The 24,167-nt window shown below is 32.8% G+C and overlaps 1 protein-coding gene across 3 annotated transcripts in view; it reads left to right on the top strand.

The window, feature by feature from the left end:
• Positions 1–24,167, top strand: part of RTTN (rotatin) — a 76,243-nt gene that overhangs the window by 47,378 nt on the left and 4,698 nt on the right. For all 3 annotated transcript variants that reach the window (XM_042808838.1, XM_042808837.1, XM_042808836.1), the window contains 13 exons: positions 110–302; positions 1,331–1,413; positions 7,344–7,455; positions 8,188–8,383; positions 9,389–9,479; positions 10,068–10,218; positions 10,383–10,520; positions 11,019–11,230; positions 14,739–14,844; positions 17,350–17,444; positions 20,260–20,337; positions 21,492–21,618; positions 23,057–23,256. In XM_042808838.1, the coding sequence (XP_042664772.1) occupies positions 110–302; positions 1,331–1,413; positions 7,344–7,455; positions 8,188–8,383; positions 9,389–9,479; positions 10,068–10,218; positions 10,383–10,520; positions 11,019–11,230; positions 14,739–14,844; positions 17,350–17,444; positions 20,260–20,337; positions 21,492–21,618; positions 23,057–23,256 (1,782 nt within the window). The remainder of the gene's footprint in view (positions 1–109; positions 303–1,330; positions 1,414–7,343; positions 7,456–8,187; positions 8,384–9,388; positions 9,480–10,067; positions 10,219–10,382; positions 10,521–11,018; positions 11,231–14,738; positions 14,845–17,349; positions 17,445–20,259; positions 20,338–21,491; positions 21,619–23,056; positions 23,257–24,167) is intronic.

Here is a 24,167-nt window from a genome sequence, read left to right as displayed (position 1 = left end):
GACGAACAGTATTAGGCTTGAAGTTGTGTTTTGTTTGTTTTTGCCAGTTTATTTTTTTATGTAAAAGGTTCCTTTAAAGAAATTAACTTTGTGAATTTCATGTTTTCAGGGACCTTGTGTACATGATGAAGAAACTGGCCTCTCCCAGACTGGAAAACCTGCACTTAAGGCTCTTTTGCATCACTGTCAGTTTTACCAACATGTGAATCAGATGGTGAAGCATTGTTACTTAGGTTGTTATATGTTTGATGTGAATTCTTCCAAGGAAGACAGCCACATCATTGAAAAAGGTGGTTCAACTGGTAAGTTATGTTAATTTTGCATATTTTTAACTTACTGAAGTAACATCTAGTTAAGTAATTCATATTAAAGATGGAGTTCATATAGAATGTGTTAGCCATGAATGTAAATGTTTTCAAGCTCAATTTTTACTTTAAAGTTCTAAGAATAAATAGATCACCCATTCAACAAATTTCAGAAAAAGCTCTGAACTGTTTTTTACAACTTCAAAAATTTATAAATGGAAAAAGATGTACTGCAGAACCAATTACTTTACCTTGCAAAGCATTAGGGGTAAAATACTTCTTACACTTGTGACTTTGACATAGCAGTACAATCAAAGTTTAAGAAAAAAGAAATACATAGACAGGTGTATTACCAGGAGAAGAGGCTGACCCCCACCTTACTGCAACCTTCTTTTAGGTAATTGTAAACAGTGATAAGGTCTCTCCTTAGCCCCCTCCAGACTGAACAATCCCAGGTCCCTAAGCTACTTCTCGTAAGACTTCTGGATAGTGCTCTTCTCTGAACATACTCCAGTTCCTCAATGCCTTTCTTGTAGAGAAGGGCCCAAAACTGATTACAGTACTTAAGATGTAACCTCACCAGTGCTGAGTACAAAGGAACAAGCACCTCTATAGTCATGGTGACTACACTATTTCTGCAAGGCAGAATGCAAGGCAGGGTGCCATTGCTTTCTTGGCTACCTGGGCACACCACTAGATCGTGTTCTGCCAGCTGTCAGCTAGAACCTCCAGATCTTATTGATCAAATGTAGCTTTCTCCATGCTTTTTTTGTTATAGCAGAAGATTGTATTCTATTCAATTTCTGTTTATTCAAGGGATTTACTGGATAATAATACAGTGGTACAATATGTAGAAAAACTGAAGTATTTTCAGACTATCTGAAATATTTTGAATATTTGAGAATAACTGCTTAGCTACTTCTTTGTAGCATGAAACAATGTTTTGAAAGAGTTGTTAATCTATCTGCTGGTCTTGCAGTAATGTTTGTTTGATTCTGGTGTTTTTTTCTTTCCCCTCCATACAGATTTTGATGATTCTCTTAATCTTTGGAAGGCTCTGTCTAGTCAAAGCCCATCTTCACATTCTCAGTCAACATCAGAAACTATGGTAACTTCCAGGTTAACCTCTTTATGTCAACTGCATTGTTGCTAACAGTATATGTTAAGGAAAATTAACACTGTTGGAAATGCAACTGCTTAAATATGAGTTTAGTTTAAGAGCTGAAACTAAATTGAAATTAATTCTGAATTAGTCTTAGGACGCGGAAGAATACTTTTAAGTGTCTTAACTCATCTAGCTAAATGCACAGAACAACACTGAATTCTGCAGCTACTACCAGGAAAATATACTCTACAGAAATTACTCTATAATCAGCTTTATTGACAAAATACAGACATTTTTGTCTATAGCTATCACTTCTGCAGCTTTTATTCAAATCATCCTTTTAGAAAGAACCTGTATTTAGATTATGTGGCTATAAAACTGGGTCAATGAAAACATGAAAACCACAGATGCATTTTAGGTTGCAGATACGTGTTGTCTCATAATAAATACTGGATTCTGTAATGTTTTTCTAAGGAATGAAAGTGCCACAAAATTCAAGATAGATGCAAAAGACGTTAAAAAAAAAAAAAAAAAGTAGATGAAACAAGATGAGACAAGATGATCCCTGTAATTAAAAATTAAAAACTCTAAACATTTACTATCTTTTAAAGTGGCAAATGCAAAGAAGGAGGAAGCAAAGTATATTCTCCCGGTTCCAGAATGGATTTATAATATTAGATGAGACTATGATTAAAGCTTTTATAATATCCATTAGATACCTAGTAAAAATTGTAAGTTTTCAAAGACTGCAACATAACTCTAAGAAAACTAACATACTGCATTGGGCAATCAATTTTTAAAATTTTGTTTGAAGTTCTTTGATGTAGAAATAACCAGCTAATGTAATATGAACGCCATAATGCTACAGCAGATATAATTATCAAAGCTGTCACAGCTAAGTTTTTTAAAATATATTATAAAAATAGTGAATTACTAATGTAATAACATTATCTCAAAGTTTGTTTTCCACTTATTCTGCTTACAGAGGAACAAAATTTTTTCTGACAGTTCTTGGCAATACCAGTAAAGTATTTGCAGTAGACCAATAGTGATATAGCTAAAGAAGAGCTGAAGTCACCCAACTGGTGAAAGGGAGGCTCTACCTATGTAGCACGCCTTCTCAGGGAGCAAGCCTAGGGCCAAGAACTGCTCTCTCTTCAGTGTCTGGCCCTTATCTGAGCCCAGCACGGCTCCACCCTGGGTCCAGCCCTTCTGGTTACCTGGGAAGCACGGGTTTGCTTGCGCTCGCTGTGCCAGACAAACCCCTTCACCTGTTCAAGCTGTGACCTAACAGTTCCCCTACACCACTCTATTCTTTTATGGAAGAAGATACTTATATTAAGAATGTGGTAGGTCATACTCATGCTCACTGTTTCACATTTCAGTTAACATGATCCTGATTAATAAGTGTTACTGCTGAAAGTCACTACTTAAGGCACCTGTATTGTTACGTTAGTTTGCATTTCTTTTAGGCTTAAAAAAACCCAAACAAACACATAGAAATGTATTGTAGTTCTAATTTGTGTTTTATTTTATTAAAATGTTATTAGTTTAGGGCAATTCTAAGTTTGCTAATTACAGAATATTACTTTTGAGCTAATTATTTAGATGTTTCTTTTCTATTAAACAGATGTACTGATATAACAAATACTTACAAAACACATTTGAGTGCTGTATTAGTTTAGCGATTCAAATTTTGGAAGGTGGTCAAAATAAAAATGCTGAAAAGCCAATACTGAAACTTTTAATCTACATGTATTTCATATCTATTATTTTTTTTTTCCTATTTTTACTCTCTATTATATGTATTTCTATCTAGCATTGCTGCTATTTTTGGAATGTTTTAATAATGTAGGAAAAAACTGAAAAACCCAACAAACACCTTTTGTTTATATTAAACTCAGATATTTAAAGCTGAGTATTTGAAATTAAAATAAATGAGACTGCATAGAAATCAGGAAATCGATACTTACATGAATACTACTTAGAAAAAAAAAAAACACATTTAAATAGGAATCTCACATTATTTCCAAATTGCTTCATACTGAATAGACTATTACTTTCATAAAGAAGTTGAACATGTTTTGTTCATGTTACTCAAGGTGAAAGTTAAATTGCAGGGATTCTTACTGAAGTTGAATATTTGATCTACTTAAAGTTGTGCTTGAGTTCTCATGAAGAGCTGAAGAGTCATGGCTTGAGTGGTTTAAAAGAAAAAGTAGTTTGGAATCTACTAGATCAAGTTAATGTATTTTCATTTACATGTGTAAAGTAGCACATTACTGTTTAATGTAAAGGCTTAGCTCTGCAGTTCCATTTAAAAAATTCACCTCTAAAATCAATTAAAGCTGAAAGCATGTGGTAGTAGATTCATTTACATCAAGCTTCCAGATGTTGTAGACTTTGTATTTAGTAGGATTATGCTCTTATATTCTTTTTAAGTAATACTATTTTTAATTTTTTTTTAATTCATGTGATACATATGTAGATTTCACAGGAAATCTTTGATTGTCATGAAGATAACCTAATTTTCATTTGTCTTGCACGTGGATTACCAGTATGAGCTTTTTTAGCAGCTGCAAACTTATTTTATCGATTGTGTTTTTTGGCTTTAAAAAAGCACATATGATAGCTTCACATGATAGTTGGTAAATTACCAAGCTGGAATTAGAAATACAAAGATCTGATATTCCAATACTGGTTTTAACTAAGAGGGGAAAGGCATAAGAAGGGAATTGAGGCTAAATACAAACTGTATTTAAGTGTCTAGTAAAATTTGGAAATTAGTTGTTTCTCTCTCTTTACTTGCAATCAGACAGTTACAGAAACAAAAACTCTCACTTTACTTGCAATCAGACAGTTACAGTTTATTCCTGTTATAAATTATCTTCACATTTTACCTTCCTACTGGTTGGCTCAAAGTTTTCGATTTTGATGTACGAGGAAAATAAATACTTTTATGAAGTCATTAACAAAAGTTTAAAGATACAGGAATGTAGTCATTTAAAGTACACTAGGTGGCATACTTTCACCGTAGCAGACAAAAAGAAGTCTGCAGGTCTTACTGAAGGAAAAATATTTTTCTGTATGATACTGATTTGATGATAACAGCCACAAGTAATTGAGAGTTGCAGGTAAAAATACTTATGTTTGTAAATTGTTTTGAAAGTGTGGAAACTTTCCTGATTTATTTTTTTTTAATTTTTCTAGTTAATTTCTACATCCATTCATTGCATAAACACCAACCTAGGAAGATGCAATTCCTTTTTGCTTCTATTAGTCACATCCTGAACATCTTTCTGGAAGTCAAAATGATGATTTTCATTTAATTCTGTAAATTGATAATAAACACAGCTGGATTCTTTTTCTAATGTATTTGAAATCAGTTTTAACATATAACAAAAAGACAGTGTTAGTTTTCAGTTTTTTCAGATTTCATGTAATCTGTGCTTTACTTGAACTATCTGCTGCCAAAGACTTTTCATGTGATTTTAAGTGAAAATAGTATGTAAGTTACTCTTAGGTTTCGTCATTTTTCGCCACCTCTATTTTTTCTCTAGATTTACAAAAACTAAAAATTAGAAAATTAAAAAACAGATATATTCATAGAAGAAATTATTCTTTTCTTTTTTACTTTACCATATAAAGTAGTCTGTTAGAGGTCTTGAGAGGCTATCAGTACGATTATACATGATTTATAGAATGAAGAATGGCAATGTGGGAATGAAATCAATGATTCAAGGTCACATAAAAGACAGCAGGAGAGCTGAATTACTTATACTCTGACTGATAAATGCTGTATATATTTTGTATTTAAGATCTCAGTGAATTTCATGTTTTTGTCCAATTTATTTTGCTGTAAACTGTACTGAGTGTTGCTGTTTTAGGAAAATAACCATGTTTTGTCTCTTATGGAATTTACTACTTAAACATTAATCATAATGTAAATACAGTAGGGCTGTTCTTTGTCCAGGACTGCTTAGCAGAATGAACAGTTATTTTAAAAATAAAGCTAAGGTTCAGGTTAAGGATCTATAAACACTTCCCAAATAACGAAGTCATGGTCATTCTTACCTGTGAAATCTTTGTCCTATTTTATAAATAATGTGTATTTTATTTTCAGGTTCTATGCTTACCAAATTGTTCTACAGCTAGGCAATTTAAATCTTTGAAAAAAAAATTAAGCATTGGAAGTCTATTAAACACCAGAAGGACTGTTTACTAGTTTTAAAAAAATACCTTTTATTCATATCTAGTAGATAAACAGTAAAACCATTTCTCTTGTTTTCATTGTGATGAGTTTCGTATTCTTTTCTAATTGTTCTAGTCTACAGTAATTGTCTCCCCATCACACAACTTTTTTTTTTATCCCATTGAACTCCCTTGGAATATCTGTTTTGCTATTAAGCAGCAGAACACTTCATTGCTCCCAGAAAGAATATGGTGGCAATAGTCAATATCCTTTTGTGGACATAATGTCCTAGACCTCCAGCTGATCCTTATCAAAGGTGATGTATGGAAGTGGTTATCTTTTATTTCCTGGAATACGTAACATTGTGGAAGTAACTTTGTTGTATTACTGTATGTATTCCGTTAAGATAGCGAAAAGATTAGTTTTTTAACCCATATCTCAGTATGAAGCAATTAGAAATAAATGTCATATTACTGCAAGAATATAATGTTTTTCTAACCAGATAAAACTTTCATTGACTTTTTTTCCTTACATATCTAATACCCTATTTTTTATTTATTTGCCAAAAATCTTTAGGTATTTTTGCAACAAACATAATTTATTGTCCTATTTAAATGATATTATTTATTAGCATATGAACGTACTTAAATGAATTCATAATAATATCTTTAAGATGACTCTCAACATAGTAATAATTTCTTACTTGTTGCAGATGTGGAGGTTGTATTTGGAGTTTGTTACTTGAGAAAGATTAACGCCTTTTGTCAATTATTAGAATGCTTGGAATTGTAGTACTAAATAAGTGCAGAATTTGTCATGTGTCCAGATGGAGTGATTTACTCTTGTATAAATGATTTTAATAACTATTTATGTCAACAAGTGTTAAACTTTAAATAATTTATTTCAAATGTCAAATATGCGTTTTAGTTATATATCTAAACAAAGTTTGAATTTGAATTAGTTGGTGCAATTTGGTACTGCTTTTTAGCAACACAAAAGTACCCTGTTAGGCATATCTTAGTGACTCTGTGACCCCAGATATCTTAGGTATGAATGTTCTTGACTTTAGACACACACCCCAAATCTCACTTACAAATCTTGCCACCTCCAGATTTCTGTTCATGCATAGATTTTAGTCTCGAGTAAAGTTGTGCGTGTAGAACCATAGGACAGTTTCTATTGGAAGAGACTTTAAACATCATCTAGCTCCAACCCCTCTTCCAACAATGGGAACACCATCCACTAGCTCAGATTGCTCAAAGCCCCATGCAAGCCTGGCAACATCTGGCATTGATGGTTAGCGGGACAGTGGGATTAAACCTTCTCAAAAGAAGAGAAAATACGGTGTGGAGAATTGAGGTAGCTGAATGTGCTCCTGAGAAAATCAAAGCCTGGAAAGCATGACCTAGCTAGCTGCAAGAATACAATGAGTAGGAAGAGAATAATTGAGTTCCTTTTTTCCTGCTCCATCTTTTATATTTTGTCAATTGATCTGGTTCTGACTTTTCCATAGTTAAAGAATATTCTAACCGATACTTTAAGTTTTATTCTTATATTATATATTATAATAATTATATAATAATTATATTAATTAATATATAATAATGTATATAAATTATAAAATAATAATAATATATAATTTTATTTTATTTTATTTTATTTTTTAATTTAAGCCAAATGTAAATAGGAGTCTCCTCTATGAAAGCTGGAATTAACTAATATTCTTTTTATGACTTTCTAGATTCTGTCTGCATCACCAGTACCAGGGAATGTTACTGAGCTTCAGGCGACAGTCCCAGCAAATTCAACTAGTTTCATTCCTGAAACTGCAATTAATCGGCTTATGGCACAAGGTAAGTCAAACTTTGAGTTTGTATGCATAGTAATTACTGCTTGGCCTGCTAATATTCCAGTATTTGTACTTGGGTATAAAGTGTATGTATTAGTGGAACACTCACCATTGATGCTTCCAATGGTTATTTCAGAAAACAAGTTTGAAAGACTCCCTGTAAAAGGAGATGGATTTGACAGAAGTAGAAATGGTTGATACTGCTTGAAGTGTAACTCATTCCTGTCATCCAATCACCCTTTCAAAACATTCCCTATCGGTGAAGCAGTTGTATACGTATGCACATACACAAAAAGCTTTGTACGATTATAGATGTAATTTAATTTATATGTAGACTGATAAAATGTATACAATGTATATAAACTTAGGTAGACGATATGTAGATCTACATTCATATCTTTATATAGATATAAATGGTTTTTGTTTAGGAAAGAATTGAAAGCAAAATTTATATCCTTATAAATTTACCATTTATATTTAATGATTACTGGTGCCCATAGAACATTTCAGAGCTATTTTAAATAACGCTTTTCCATATTTGATTTGTTTTGTCTTTCTTTTTTTTTTCCTCCCTTGCTCCAGAATATACCACTTTATGTATATATATTTTAAGTATATTCAGACATTTTATTTAAAGTAGAAATCATGTTGTTTTGTGGGACTGCTTTAATTCATCTTTTGTACATTTTATATGTTTGTTTGTTTGTTTGTTTGTTTTTAATTAAACATATGCTAGGTCGAAGTGATACTACCACAACAGCATCTCCAAGTCAACATGATTCTCCTATGTCTGCTGTAATGTCTAAACAGTGTGCTGTAGTCACACCTGCACTTTTGTCAGCTGTTTGCAGCCTTCTGCACAATCTGCTGATTGTTGCACCAAAAGATACTGGAATTGCCCTTCAACAAGAATTGCTAACAGCTCTCAGCGGGTATGAAATCAATAGCTGATGAATTACAGACAAGTTATAGTAACAGAGGTGAAAAGTTTGAAAGGGGATCTACCCGTATTTCTTAGTAGTTAAAAACATTGATCTCTTTTTCCTTCTGAAATGTTCACCAATGTGTATTGGCATTTTTGAATATACAGAGATATATATATTATTTTCTATAGCATTAGTTAATGATACCATATATGGTGTTTACCTTCTAATGAACTGCTTTGTATACTGTGTACGGTCTCAGTGGTAATTTAGTTGTTGAGAGGGAGAGGAGGTTTTTTTTTTTTTGGTTATTTAACACTTCAGTATGTGATGTTCAGCTCTTCAGAATTGCAGATCAGTTTGATTCGTTTTATAATTTTCTAGTATTAATTGCTAGCTATATTTTGAGGGTGAGCCAAGGCTTGTTGCAGTTAAAGAGTGAGTAATGTGTGCCAGATTTGTGAAGTATTAGATCAGAGACTTTAGTGGGTTTTCTTGTTTGTTTGTTTGGAGTCTGTTTGTTTGTTTTTAAAGAAGGAACATCTTCAAAATGGTTTTCAGATTATATTGCATGTTTCCACTCACATCATAACAAATTCTTTCATCTGTAAACTGTTTTAAAAATCATGAAGTGGAGAATGAAAATTGTGTTTTTTTTTTTTAAGGCTTTGAAGAGCTTTTGCAGTTGCTCTTCATACTGCAATTAATGATTAAAAAAATCATATTTGAATACAATTTACAGTATTACAGAGCTGTTTATTCTTACATAGAAAAGAAAATAAGCAATCAAATATAAAGAATATGATAATGACCATTGGAATTCACATTAGTCTAGCAATTATGAAACTGTTGAATGCTACTATAGTTGCTATTACATTAGATTTGTTTAAAAAAAAATTTAGAGACTATAGTTAAATTATGATGATCTATTTTTAATATTCAGATATAGAATGGTAATTTAGTAGAATGTTTAATTATTTTAGTGTATTTCTAACCAATTTTATTTTGTTTTAGTCTTGTGAGTGCTAATCTGGTTGAGAGATATATCTTGGAACTGAAAGCTCCATTGGGTAATCCATGTCATACAGAACACGTAAAAGCTCAGGTTAGAGAAGTACTTATTTTTTTTAATTATTAAAATATTATGTTTTCTATCTATATTTATTAACATATGCCAGACATGTTTCATTTGTATGAATCTTTGTGCTTTTGAAAAAGTTTAAGTGAAGATAGTGCACTATGCTTAACACTGAAAAATTAATTTCTGTATTAGAACTGTATTTAGAACCATCAAACAACTGAATACTAATTTTTTTTTGAACACATTGTAATTACAGTAAACATGTAATAGATTTTCTTTGTACAATACTGAAGTACGAGCCAGATGCAGTTAGTGACACAGGTATTTTACGTGATATATCTGGCAGCTTTACTTTGGTTCTAGTCCTGTGAACACCTGAATAGTTCTCAACTCACTATGGTATGCAGGGTATAAGGGTTATTGCCAGTGGAACTACTATTGTCTCAAATTTAACTTATTAAAATAAGTTTGAAGGTGGATGCTCAGAGCATTAGGAAGAAGTGATATGTATTCATTCAAAAAGTTATGAATCTATTAAGTTAATATATTTTTAAAAATGTGAAAAATGCAAATATATGACTTCATTTCTTATCCTTTGAAAATATTTAACAGGTATTATTGTTACTTCAATACTTATCATCTGTGTCCAGGCTTCTGAAGTCATGTTTACTGGTGGACTCTCAGCTTGTAATTCAGGAACCATTGAAACCTCTCTTAAGAAATGCCTTCACAATTCTCTCCATTCGCTCTAAAGATGGGCTAGGTAATGAAGAGCTTTGTTTCCAATAAAGTCATACAGAGGCAGCTCTTTATTTGAGTAGTGGCTTCATTTGGTAGCAGTTGTTTCCAGGCCCAGCTATCCAGATTTGTGTGTATGTATAAATAGATTTTTCTATATTCATCGATTTTTCTGTATTCTCTTTGCAGATTCTGAGTTAATATCTGTACTTCATGAAACCTGGGTAGATTTCTTCAACCTTCTAACTACATTGATTTGGAACAGTAGCCAAATAGTTTTTCCATTTGTGGCAACAGCTCTTGCAAGTCATTGTACAGCAGTAATTGGTAATAACTCTTTCTGAATGGGTTCAACCTGGTAGCAAATAAAATAAATTTATAAATGGAAGAGGGAGGCATACCAGGTTACCTTCTAAGTAATTTCCAATATCATATACAAAATTACAAGCATAGTTGTACCTGGGGAGCTTGACTGAATTTTTCTCTTGATTTTGTATATTGGACAGTAGTTCTAGCTCTAAATTGTAAACAAATGCATCACTTTCAAATTGAGATTGAAATGATCCATTTTTTTCCTTTTAAAGATATTGTTGCTTATCTTACTCAAAAGGAAACTGAAAGCTCTAGAGTGAGATAAGAGTTACAGCAATTCAAGATTATTATGCAGGTGGTTTGTCAAGGGGGAGACAAGTATTATCTTTTTTTTTTTTTTAATTTTTTTAATTGTTCCTTTGTGAATTACTTGTATTTATCACCATGCTTCTCTAATATATTTAGAGACACCAAGGTATGAGTGTCACTCAAGCTTATGATTTCACCTTTCAGATACAATTTGCGATTGTATTCATCTGTCAGCCACTCATCCAGCTTTATATACAGCTAGTTTACAGTTCCTTTCTGTCCTTTTGAATGAAGAAGGAAGAAGACAACTGCAAGATAAACAGAGCATATGTCAGGATCCAACTGTTAGCTTTCTTTTAGATCACTCTGAAGAATGTCAGGCATCAGTGATTCAACTTACTGAATTAATTATTCAGGTATTTAAAATTTCATTGTGTGCTTTTCTGTACTTTGTTTAAAAAAAAGAATGTTGTTGCCTAAAAAAAAAAATGTTTCTAATAATGAACCAAGGCACCTTTCATCTGAGACATCTAGAACTGAATTTATTAATGAATTTTGAAATTCATTAAATAAGTTGGAAAAAAAATTTGAAGCAGTAGCTCCTGAGACGTTCTTTGCATGGATATTACTGTTCTGCAAAAGCATGGGATAAGATCTTTTGTAGGAAAGATGTCAGAGTATCTTTGGCCAAATTCTGATACGGTCTTTTTTCTTCATTTTTCAAATATGTTATGAGATTTTGTGGCTCAGGTTGTAATTCTCCTCATTGTAAAATCATTGAAGAATCATTGTTCTTAATAAGATGATTTTGTAAATCAGAATGGACCATTAACTCCTTCAGTTAATTCTCTGCCACTCTAAGAGCAGTGTTATTGTTCTTTAATATACTTCTTATTAGTGTATTTTCCAAACTAGTTTTAAATTGACCAGGTAGCATATTTTCATTGAATCTACTAGCAAGTTTATATATTGGTGGTAAGATGTTTTTCTTGAGACTCACTCTGAATGTTCTGTCTTTCCTTCAGTAATTTCATAATTTGAATTTATACATCCTTGCTCTGTCTGAAATAATCTTTATCTCCTTCATTTATTTACATTGTTAAAATATCATCCATTTCTTAGCAATAAAACAAGTTATGCAAGAAATTTGTCTAATTTACCTTTCGCTACATAACAGTTCTTTTGTCTACATATTCACTGTCCATTTTTATATTTTGTGCAGTTTTTCATTATAATAATAATATTGATCCATGAGTAAGCATACTAAAAAAGTTGGCTGCAAATGAAACACTTCAATTTAGTAATGCTTTCTTTTTTATTTTTGTGGGGTTTTGTTTGCTTCTTTGGTTTTGTTTGTTTTGTAGTGTTTGTCTACAAGATGCAGGTTTCAGTTACAACTACTGTTGTGTTGTACTGTACTGTGTGTACAGTTCAACTACATATGATGTAGTTTACAATTTCTGTTGTTCTGCAGTCACTGTTTTATAGTAATTTTTACAGTCACATTTAGTCCTATTTTGATATGTAAAATAATATGTTTTGAGTATGTATCAGTGCATGTTGAATGGTAGGAACAAAATATTGTTATATTGTTGTGTTAGTATTGTTTTATCTCTCTTTCTGTGGTTCTTGAATTCTTGTCAAATTAACTCAAAGGAGAGCTCAAAAGATAACCTGTGCTTCCTGAAGCTTTATAGTACTTAGAAATGATATATCTGATGTAATTTAAAAAAAAAAAAAAAAAAAAAAAAAAAAAAGCAGCTTCAATTTTCTGAAGAGCAAAGTGCAGATTCAGTTACATCTATTCATTCTTTTGTTTTCCCATGATAGTTATTGTGATGCAGTTGAAAGAGGAGGTCATATAGTGTAAAATAAGCCATTAAAATGTCAGAAAATGTACATATGGTCTTTCTCTTAGAGAAGAACTTAAATAACTAACACAAAGGAAGATGTGAATAGGAATTTTTAAGCTATCACTCATCTCCATTTAACATCCTAACTATATGAAGTCTAGAAAATGGATGTTATGTAATGGCATGTGCTTTCATATATCTGCAAGTGTGAATGTTAGAGGTGGTAAATTGATATGTGTAATTCCATACAACCACTTTAATAAATACCCTACTGTCTTTGAAAAGTGTTGGTGCTTTTGTGTATATAAACTTTAGCACTTCTTTGTGCATTTTCAAGCTCAGAAATAAATGCTATAAGAAAACCATAATTGGTACATAAAATCTCAAGTTTAGGACCTTATTATTTCTTGATACAAAATTTGAAATGTTTATGAATTATGTGAACTCCCCTCCAAATAACATGCAGTTGGCTTAGACTAACATAGTTAGATCTGCTGAGGATTTATGAGACATCTTAAACTTATTTGTCATAATTCATAAAAAGTATTGAAAGTGACCATTCTCATTTCAATACAATATTACTAATAAATTAAAATAATGGTTGAAGGCTTTAAAATTCTATGTACAGCTATTGATGTGCTTCAAGAATAACCTTCTACTAGCTTTTAAATTTTTTTAAATTTAGGTAAAATTTTGAAGTAAATGAAATGGAAACTTACAAATAAATAGTACAGATGTAGTACAACTAACTTTGCTTATTTAATAAGTACTAAGTGTCCACAAAATATTTTAATTAAAGGAAAATACTAAGGAGACTGACAAGGAACTATGGTGGATTTTCTTATTTTGTTTCATTTTTGTTTTAATTATTAATTAAATTATATTAAATTAATTATATGTATATGTACATTTTATTTATAGTTCATGTATATTTATTTTGATAGATTTATACGTATATAAATATATTTATATATGTACACACAAGTAGAAATTTAGTCAGCTAAAAGATTTTGAATGGTTAGATCAAAAACCTCCCATGTCTCTGCTTTGGTGCTTTAATCTACTGGCAGTTGTATGTATCATTAATTAAAGTTGTCATCAATATCTTTGCCAAGTTATTAGCTTACTAGTCTTCATCTCTCGACTTTTTAGTTCTCATTCCATTGAACTCTTTGATAAATGATAACCCTTGAACAAATATTGATATTTTATTGCATATTAAAAAATTAAAAATGTGAAACAATTATTAACTAAAGGATTGAATCTGACAAAAGACGGTATATGTGATATTCATAACTGTGTCAAATTTAGGCAGTCATATGGCTAAATATTTATGAGATTTCTGTTGGAAGTACTAAGCTCTAATTTGGATACCAAAGTTTTAGAATAACTTTAAAAATAAGCTTTTATTTCACCATAAACCAGTGTAGAAACCAACTTTCTTGTATTCTGTTTACACTAAATACCATTTTTCAGTTACTTTGGAAACTTATCTGAGGAGAAAATTGCTAGACAGATAAAATTCTCTAGCAGATAATACATTACTCACAGACAGCTCTCAGTCCTTTCCTCTATCTTGTTATATGACTTCAAATATTATTTTGAAACTACAAAGCATGCAGCCTTCTTATTAGAAATACTGCATGCCCACAAAAACAAAAATCAGGAACACAAAAGTAAGACAAACTGCTATTTTACTCTCACTGGAAGAGTATGTAAAATTTACCTGTGTTGATATTTTTATTCTTAAGAATTTCACTGGTATGTAGTGCTTCTTCATTCTATTGAAGGAAAGTGACATTGCACTGGAAGTATGTCAGTAAGTTGACAGTGATAGTACGCCTAAGTATTAGGAATGGTCTGTGGAAGGCTGAGATTATTAAGCTAGGCTTTGGGAAGGTAGCGTGTAAGGAAAAAAGAAAGATGAGTAGGCTTTAGGAGCAAATAGGTGTGAATATAGTGATGAACTATCAGAATGAGAAGATAGACTATGGCAGCGTATTTACAATATGAGTAATACTTTCAGCATGATTACTTTTTCAGTGTGATAATGAAATTGCTTTATTTGTAGGTTTGTGAAAGGAAATCTTCAAAGGATGTGCTGAAAGAAGTTGCTGCAAATGCATTACTCTCTCTATTAGCTGTCAGTAAAAATGCCCAGAAATATGCACTGGAAGGTGAGCATTTTTAAATGTATGATCAATGCTTTACAAACCCTTTGAAGATGTTTTTCACATTTTACTAATTGTAATAGCCTTTGTCAGAACAAAATATCTAGTTTTCAGAAACTTTTTTTTTTTTTTTTTTTTTTTTTGCTAAGGTGTTTTTGCTAAAATGTATTAATAATAAATCCAGTATCCAGTCGAAAAGTACGTGTTTAAATATCGTATATGTTAGGACAGGTGAGCTATTACTACTCACATTCATCCATTCAATACCAAAGATCTCTTCGTTCTGACAGTGTCTTAAAGAATTCATCCATTTCTTGTTTCGTGGCAATACAGGCTTGTTAGTGGAAGTATGCTCTGTATTTTCAGTTCTGTCTGCACCCAGAGAAGCAAATACTTCTTCACAGCTCCACTCTTTCCTGCCTCTCTAGTTTTATTCTTCCAATTTTTCAGTTTAAGTAATATTTTTTCCTCTTGCAGTGCAACATCTTCCATTCCTAGGGTATGTACAGTAGTAAAACAGAATTTAAAACCTCTAATGAGAGGTTTTTGAATCTACCAGTTAATTTGTGTTTGTCATCTATTGTACATTTCATATTCGCTGATCATTGCAAGTACCCTTTTTTTCTCTTGAATGCTTTCTCAGTACTTCCATCTCTGCTGGTTTGTTGGTCCTTTAAACCTAGATTTCACTGGTATATATGTATATACTGGTATATAAGCTATATATATATATATATAGCTTAAGCATATCTGCTCAATGCCTGGTCCTAGTAGTGGCAGAAAAATCCAATCTTCAAATCCTATTTCCTGCTACTTCCCAAGGTATTAATGGTCTTTTTAGCCTTTGCTTCAATCAACATGGTTCTTATGTTGAAGAACCCACTAAGTCATCTAAGATCTGACTAATGTAAAAGCACTACGAGTGCTAAAGCAGCCTTTAAATCCTAGCTGTGATACAGCACAAGTTTTAAAGATGAGTTCTGGAATTCAAATTATAGTTCAGAAAATATCTATAGCTCTATCATCAAAAGTTGAGCTCTTAAGAACTACTTTTAAATGCACAAATGCAAAGTGCTGCACCTGGAGAGGAACAACAGCTTAAAACTGTGTAGCCTGTAGGACCTTGAGATAAGCGGTAGGCTGACTGTGAGAAGAGCATTTTGGACTATATTAAGCATAGCCAATAGGTTGAGGAAAAAGATTATCTTCCTCTACCTAGCACTTTCTAGGCCAAATCTGGAATAATGTATCCAGATTTGTCCCAGTACAAGAAAGTTATCAGCAAATTGGTGTGATTTTAGTGGAAGGCCAACAGGGTGGGCAGGATCTGGAGCTTAGAGGAAGGACTGAGGCCAATGGCCTTCAACTGGAGAAAAGAGCTTTGGGGAGGACCTAATATTAACCTGCATGTATATATGAGGTTGTGAAGAAGACAGATTTTTTTCACAGTATGTAGAAAAGGAGGATGAGAGAGAATGGGCAAAAATTGAAATGAGGGACATTTCTGTCCCCACAGGAACGTTTTGTCTTTCAGGGTAGCCATATAGAGGATCAGGTTGCCTAGATGTATTATGCAGTCTTTGTCCTCGAGACTTTCAAGACCAGCTAGGTACGACACCAGGTAGACCATGTCTAGTCTTACAGCTGATTCTGCTTTGAATTCTAGTTTAGTCTGTATGACCCTTGGATGCTATCTCTTCCAACTTGAATTATATCCCATGATGCTGTGATCTTCTTGTAACTTTGAGAACTCTGGATGCCATTAAACTAATAACATTTTTTTCACTCTGAACCACCTGAATCTTAGCTTTTTGGTCTTACTTCAGATGTAGCAAATCTTCTGTGATGGACAAAAACTTGGGTAAGATAAATAAGTGCCCTGATCTTTCAAAGATTTAGTCTTTGCAGCTTTGTTGAAGATATCCTGAAGGGTTATGATTTGCTATCTTCAACCTCCAAATTCATTTTCATAAGCTAGCCTGTCTCCATCTTTGTCAACCGTCTGCCTTATTTCAGTGACTCACAGAAATGAAGAATTTTTGGGAAAATAGATGATAAGAAGAAATCATCAAAAATCACCCTACAGTCTCTTTATCTGTTCCTTTTTCTTTGAACATTCTGCTCACAGGAATCTGTTGCAGGACAATTCAAAAATGTCCTTGGTTCTTGAGATCATTTTGCTAGGTGCAATCCATCTCAGGGGCTGTAGTAGTTACTTCCTGATATCAAGGAGATGATATTAATTTGCAGAATTTGGAGAATTGAAAGAATTGAGTAATTAACTTCAGGCGAGTGATAGTAATCATCATCTTTCTAAGAGCTAAAATCTTCTGTTCCAGAATTCCTGTTGCCATGCTATTGTGTGCTACTAACACCTAATCTTAGGGTTTTTTTATTATTATTATTATGTTTTTATTTTGAATTGCTTTGAAAATTCACATTACAACAAAGTATTTTGAATTCTTTTGTTTATGAATGAGCTTCTAAATATTAATGATTTTTGTCTTCCAGTTGACCTGATAGGTAGCTGTATAGAACAGATGAAGCATATTCATGCGCAGCTGAATTTGGATTCTCTAAAGCCTGGGAAAGCACAGAAAAAAAAGGTAACTGTAAAAAACAAACAAACAAACAAAAAAAAAAACGAAAAACACTCTCTCCTTGAAGTGTGTACTGTTGGTAGCTGCCTCAGATGAAAGAAAATAAATGATAGCTTGTAGTGGATCTTTATAGTAGGACTTCCTTAAGAATCTCCACGTACAGGGATTTTGCAAACTTGATTGTTTGTTTGTTTTTTTCAGGGTTGGACTTCCAGCCTTAACAATCATGTCCCTGCCCAGCATAGCTCATTTTTCTCACCTTGTTTTCACAAGAATATATCTTCTCCATTTTTCAGTTTTTCCTCCCTCTTTTAAGCTGTCCTAGCCATTTTCTTATTGTCTTTTCCTGCACCAATCTCTTTTCTGTCCCACAACTTGTGCATATAAACCTTGTTTTTTATTCTCTGTTATTCTTCTGTTCTTTGTTTTCCAATTACATTCCATTTTCTGTCCTACGTAGTTGGATTGGATGCCTTGATCTCTTATCAGACTCAGCTGATCTTGTCATTAGCTTATCAGCTTGTTTACCTCATGTATGTGCTCCTTCCACTGTCAATATTCTGATGTTTTTCCCTCCATTCACAAGGGTTTTTTTAGCTTTTCTTTTTTAATTTTCATTCATTCCATCAGCAGATTCATCTATTACCCAGCTCTTCCTTTACCACATCTAAAAATAGATGATTTATTATAGTACAACAGTTTCATAAGTTTCTGCCTGCTTTCTGCTATTTTCATCTAGAAGAATTATTAAAATGCAAGAAATGACTTCTGCTGTCAAATTTGATATCTCATACAATCCCACATTAACTTGCAATTGCAGAAAGATACTTTCTGCAGGATAGATGTGCATTGTTTAAGCTAGATATTATTTTTCTCTTTGGCATTGGTACAAACAGACATTAAGCTTGATTTGTGAGGATGTGAAACTGCATTTTGTAACAATGAGCTGTTACAGGTATTTGACCCTGATATTTGAAGATCATAATGATTTCTCTTTAGACTACCTAAACACTTTATTATCCCTTCTTCAAGGGATGGAGGCTGAAAAGTGTCCTGTGCTGAGTATGCCCATAGAGGTCTATATTTGTTGGTCTGAGAAAGCTGGGGGTATGTGCTTCTCAGAAAATGTAGAAGCAATTTAAAATCTGAAAGAAAGAACCCTCTGAGAAAGGTGACCTTGACTAGCCAGAAGGATTTTTTTATATTTAATAAAGAATTTTTGAAAGAAATTTGCAGGAAACTTTTTGAGACATTTCCCCATTGAACTGGGACTGTAAATTGCTGCAGCATATGTAAGTGTGCTCTTGTTCGTATGTGGTGGCACATAAACATAAGTAATTTGGTTTTGTATGAGAGAAAGCCATACAAACCACCTGTCAGCCCACATCTCTTGAAGTAGGGTTAACAGAGGTAATTCTTTGCCTTATTTTGACTGTTGGGAAAAATGTATTTGAACTAACTTCAGTCTCAGAGTAACTGAGGCATTCGACCTGAGATTCCTTTTCTGTCACAATAATTATCATGATACTAGCCAAGTACACATACAAATAGCCAAGCTTTAGAAAAGGTCTCAGAACAAGATCTTAGTAAAAATCAAGATAGCCTAAAGCAAATAAGTTAAGATAGTGCCATCAACACAATCTATAGGCTTTTTAACCTTCTAGCAACTTACGCTTAAGTATTAGTTGTATTAAGTTGCATAGTTGTATAAGTTGTATTAAGTATTAGTTGTAGCTTGGGGAATTTTATAAGATTTATTGCTATTTGAGTTTATTAAGTAAGTCAATCCATAAAACAGTTCTTCAAAGATCTATTTTGTGTCTTACTTAGTTAAAAACAAGACAACCAGTCATAAGATGATTTTAAAAGGAGGATATGTATTTCTTTTTTTTTTTTTTTTTTTTATTACATTCTTTCATTCAATACTTTCATTAACTTTTTTGAGATAAATTCGCAATTTTTAAATGTCATCGACTGTACATGGTATGATTTACAAGCAAATACTGTTGTTTCACCTTATTGGAGAATAAGCATGAATCCTACTTTACATCTTTTTTCCTTTATGCTTATAGATGGAAGTAAGGAAACAGTCTCCTGGGTTGAACAGTCTTGCTGGAATTTGGTCATCTTTCAGAAATGGCTTAGTGTATCAACCCCATGGTACTTAGAGGTCAAGCCATCATTAGATTTTTAGTGTCACAGAACTACCATGAAGATAGATATTTTTTTTCACTTTTATACTTGAAAGTCTTCATGGTAGTTCACTGTCCAAAGGTCTGCATTTATCTTTGTGCTATTCTTATAAGGTCAGAAACTTTCCAATATGAAGAATTGTGAACTAAGACAGAGAGAATATATCGATGAATTGGTCTGACCGAATACAGAGATCTGCAAGATAGAGATTGTTTATTTTCACACAAGGATTTTAAATAGGTGCTTTTAGGAAGTGATTTATCTGACTTTTTTTAGATTTCTGCTTTAGGATGGTACAACTCAACAAACAAACAAACCTGGGAATAGTTCCATCCCATTCTTCTTTAATTGTCAGAGAAATTGAGCTCTACATTACAGATCTCTGCATTTGGCCAGTTCAGTCACGCTGGAAATAGTGTGGCTTAAAAAGAGAGAGGAAGAAGAGTGCAGGTATACATACTTAAAGTTAATTGAAAGAAATCTAACCTGAAATCAGAAGGAAAGTATATGGAAGACATGTGACCTGTCATTGATACCTTAGATTTTCACCTCTCATTTGAAATATCCTTCTTTCCATGCATTGTTTTTGTATTTTTGTGCTTATCTTCAAATGTTTTTATCTAAATAGGAGGATAGCCTTAAAAAGCAGTTAAGATGTGCTATGCAGCTTCTTAGAAACTGCCTCTTTCAAAATGAAGAATGCAAGGTAAGTAATTCCTTACAGGAGTACCTCTGTCAAGGGCATGTCCTTAGCCTCCTTTTTGTATATAGAGCAACATGTTAGTGGGACTAGAGGGAATGTCCTCAAGTTGTGCCAGGGGAGATTCAGGTTGGATGTTAGGAAATACTGGAATGGGCTGCTCAGGAAGGTTGTGGAGTCACCGACCTTGGTGACGTTCAAGGAACATTTAGATGTTGTGCTGAGGGACATAGTTTCATGAGAACTATTGGTGATAGGTGGATGATTGGATTGGATGATCTTGTAGGTCTTTTCCAACCTTGGTGATTTAAGGATTCCATATGTTACAGGCCTACATAAGCCAATTGCTTATCTGAATGGTGTATATCCCAATACCATTGCTTTGACTAAACTGATGCAACCTTTCCCTTCAAGAATCAAGACCATTTCCTTCACACCAAGGAAAAAAATCAAATGAGATTATTGTTGAGAGTTCTCCTTATTTTCATCAAGGGTCTGCAGAGTTGGTTTCTTGAAGGAGAGAAGGATGTTGTTGATAACTGGTTTTCTATTATTTGCTCTGTACAACTGCACTTTTTTATTTCCATGCTTTTTGAATTCCAGTTAATTTAATTGGAGTAGCTGTAGAAGGGGAACTTGAGTGAATAAATCTTTGCCTTTATTTGCATGTCTCCCAGTAATTAAAACTTTTTAGGGTAGTTCTAGAATAAAAAGTTTGGCTTACTGCCATATTTCTTCAGAGGGATAAATTTAATTGCTAGAAAATAATTGTCAGTATTATTGTATTATAAAGCTGTGCAGAAACAAAAATACAGATATGTAATGTATACTTGAGAATTTGCTACTGAAGTGTTTTAATACTAAGATATATATGGCAACGCGTAGGCATGCATATCACTAAAAGTGATTTCAAAGGAGTTTACTGAAATAAAAGTTACAATATTTGAAACTGAACAATGTCTATAAAGAATTGTCTTGTGGAATCATACATGTTTCTGTACAATAATTTAAAGCAAACTAATGAAGCACAGTAAGAAAAAACTTGTATAAACAAAGTGAGAAAAGCTTCAAAGTATGTAGTATATACTATAGTAATGTAGTAATTATATAGTAATATAGTATTTACATAGTAATATAAATACTTCATCTTATTTTCACAGATAGCAGCACTCAAAGCTCACCTTGTTCCTGTTCTGCATTTGTTATGGCCATGGCTTTTAACAGATGACTCCTCAATGGAAATAGCTCTGCATTTGCTTTGTGTCTACACTGCATACTACCCTGCAGGTATAGTCTCTCTGTGATGTAATATATCAAAATGTTTAAAAAGAATAATTAGGATAGCATAAAAAAGGAGCAGAAAAAAGCATAATGGGAGAAGAATGTTTATTACTACTGCTAGAGCAGAGTATAAAAGCACTGGTCCATCAAAGTCTATCAAGAGTTATAATTTTAACACATTCAAGTCTTCTGCTCAGATCCTGTTTCACTGGGTTGAATTTAGCAATAATACAGTTGTATTAAAGAATTAAATAGCATTTAATTCAAACCATGTCTGTTGGTTACACTGAAAGTCTTACTGAACTAAATAGTATACTGTGGAACTACTGCTATGGGAATTTTATTGTCGAGAACAATGTTATCAGTACTTCATACAGTTTATATTTTGTTCCTTGTTGAAAATATAGTAATCTACTTTAATTTCATATTGTATTTCTTCTATTTATATATTGGTCTCAGTAACTTGATTGATAAAAATACACTTTTCATAAGAATCCTCTTTGTTTAAGGAAATCTTCTTTTCCACTGAGTAAATTATCCCCACTGCTCATTTCATATCCAGGTTATCAACTTAGGTAACAATTTGTTTGTGACTTGAGGAAACAGGTATTTGACAATTTCTCCCTACCAAAATACCCTTAGGAGTTAGTTTTTAAGAGTATATTAACAACTGAGCGTTTTCATCCTCTTTTTAAGCTTATATCTCCAGATCTTGCATCAGTCTATATCTTTTTCATAAATAGTTATTTTTAAAACGGTCTTCAGAAATACATGAATGTGTTCACCAGCCACAGTGAATGTGTCAGGTTCTGTGAAATGCTGGAAATTAATCCTCTCTAATAAGATTTTAAATTCATAATGTTTTTTCTTTCTATTCATAATTGTTGTTTATGAGCTGAACCAAACTTGCTTAGTCTAAACTGCTTATCCACTTCTGCTTAATGCAGTCAAAGAAAACATGTAGATGTTTATAACGGTTAAAAATGGTCTGATTTTTATTTACTTTTGCCATATAAATAATTAACCATGGTTACAGTTCACAAATACTACTAAACAAAAATGTATAAATGTGTATTTTTACATAAACATTGTATTGGTAACTTACTTGTTCCCTGTTGGTGTGTTAATTTGAGCTTGTAGTTCTGTAGTGTAGCATTTGACTTTGTACTATGGTTAAAACTTTCACAAGTATAGAGACCTGATTTCTGAAATAGATTCAGAGGATCGGTTTGGATTCTCATGCCACATAACTGCAGTATTTCTGAGAGTGTACCTGTCTTTAAGGAGACACTCTAAGACAACAATTACTATTTTTTTAACAGTAGAAGAACAGTAGGCTGCTGTTCCTGTAAATTGTTGTGTTAGCCATTCTTTCATTAATTTCTTCTTTTTATAAAATGTATACATATTTGGTCTTATGTGGTAAATGTTTTATTTCCTTAAGGTTGTGCTTCACTTTGTTGGACCAGTGGTGGACAATCATCACTTGTGTCTGTACGAAGTGCAGCTGGCAGTTCATTAATGCATAACATCTTGAAATTGGCTTCCCAAGTATCTGATGATAACAGCCCACTTCAGCGCGTGATTTTTGATCTTCTTTCTAACCTTGCTCTATCCCATGACTGTAAAGGAATTATTCAGAAAGTAAGTAAATAATATTCTTCACTTTTTTTTTCTTTTAATATGTGATGTAAGCATTTTGCTTTTTGTAATAAACCCTCATACTTCAGTATGGAGTGTCTTGTGATCGTAGCTAAACTGTCCCATCTTTCTCTGCCTTTACCCATATGTGAGTAGATGCTCTAGTCCCTTGCACATCTTTGTGGCCCTTTGTTGTGTTCTTCACCATGCCTGTGTCTCTTGTGTACTGAAACACTCAAAACTGGGGACAGTACTACAGGCTTGCCAGTAGAGAGGAAGGATTTTCTCCCTCAACCTGCTGGCAATGCTTTGTCTAATGCAGCCTAAGATACTTTTAGCCTTGTCAGTGGCAGTGGCACATTTCTACCTTATGTTCCACTGGGATCTGTGAGTCCTTGTCTACAAAGCTGCTTTCTATCTGGGTGGCCCTCAGCATGTACTGGGAGTACCCACATATTTCTCCTTGTTGAAGTTCATGGGGTATTTGCCAGCCAAATTTTCCAGGTTCTTGAGTTCCCCCTAGATGGCAGCATGATCCTCTCACATACCAGCCACTCTTCCCTGCTTTGTGTCATTTGCAAACTTGCTGCAGATACGTTGCCCATGACTGTACACGGAGGGAATGATACTGTTCATTTAGCACTTGTTAATATAAGTGAGGAATAAAGAACATATTATGTAAGTACTACACTGATTCAATAAAATTTCTTATAGGTCATTTTGGGGACAAAAGCAATAAATACAAAGCAAATCAGAATGCTTATGTAGTGATGGAAGTTCTAATTTAAATAAATACATTGTATTAATAGAACTAAAACATTAATATTAGGTTTTGGTCAAGTACATACCTTGGAAAGTCTAAACAGCAGTGAAGAAACCATTGAACAGTATATATCCTAACATCCTTTTTGTTC

Source organism: Centrocercus urophasianus, unplaced genomic scaffold (genome assembly GCF_019232065.1).
Source record: "Centrocercus urophasianus isolate 14NV4802_14NV808 unplaced genomic scaffold, USGS_Curo_1.0 seq_11, whole genome shotgun sequence".
Lineage (NCBI taxonomy): Eukaryota > Metazoa > Chordata > Aves > Galliformes > Phasianidae > Centrocercus > Centrocercus urophasianus.
The sequence above is the reverse complement of the archived record's forward strand: the minus strand, read 5'-3'. Positions and strand labels throughout refer to the sequence as shown.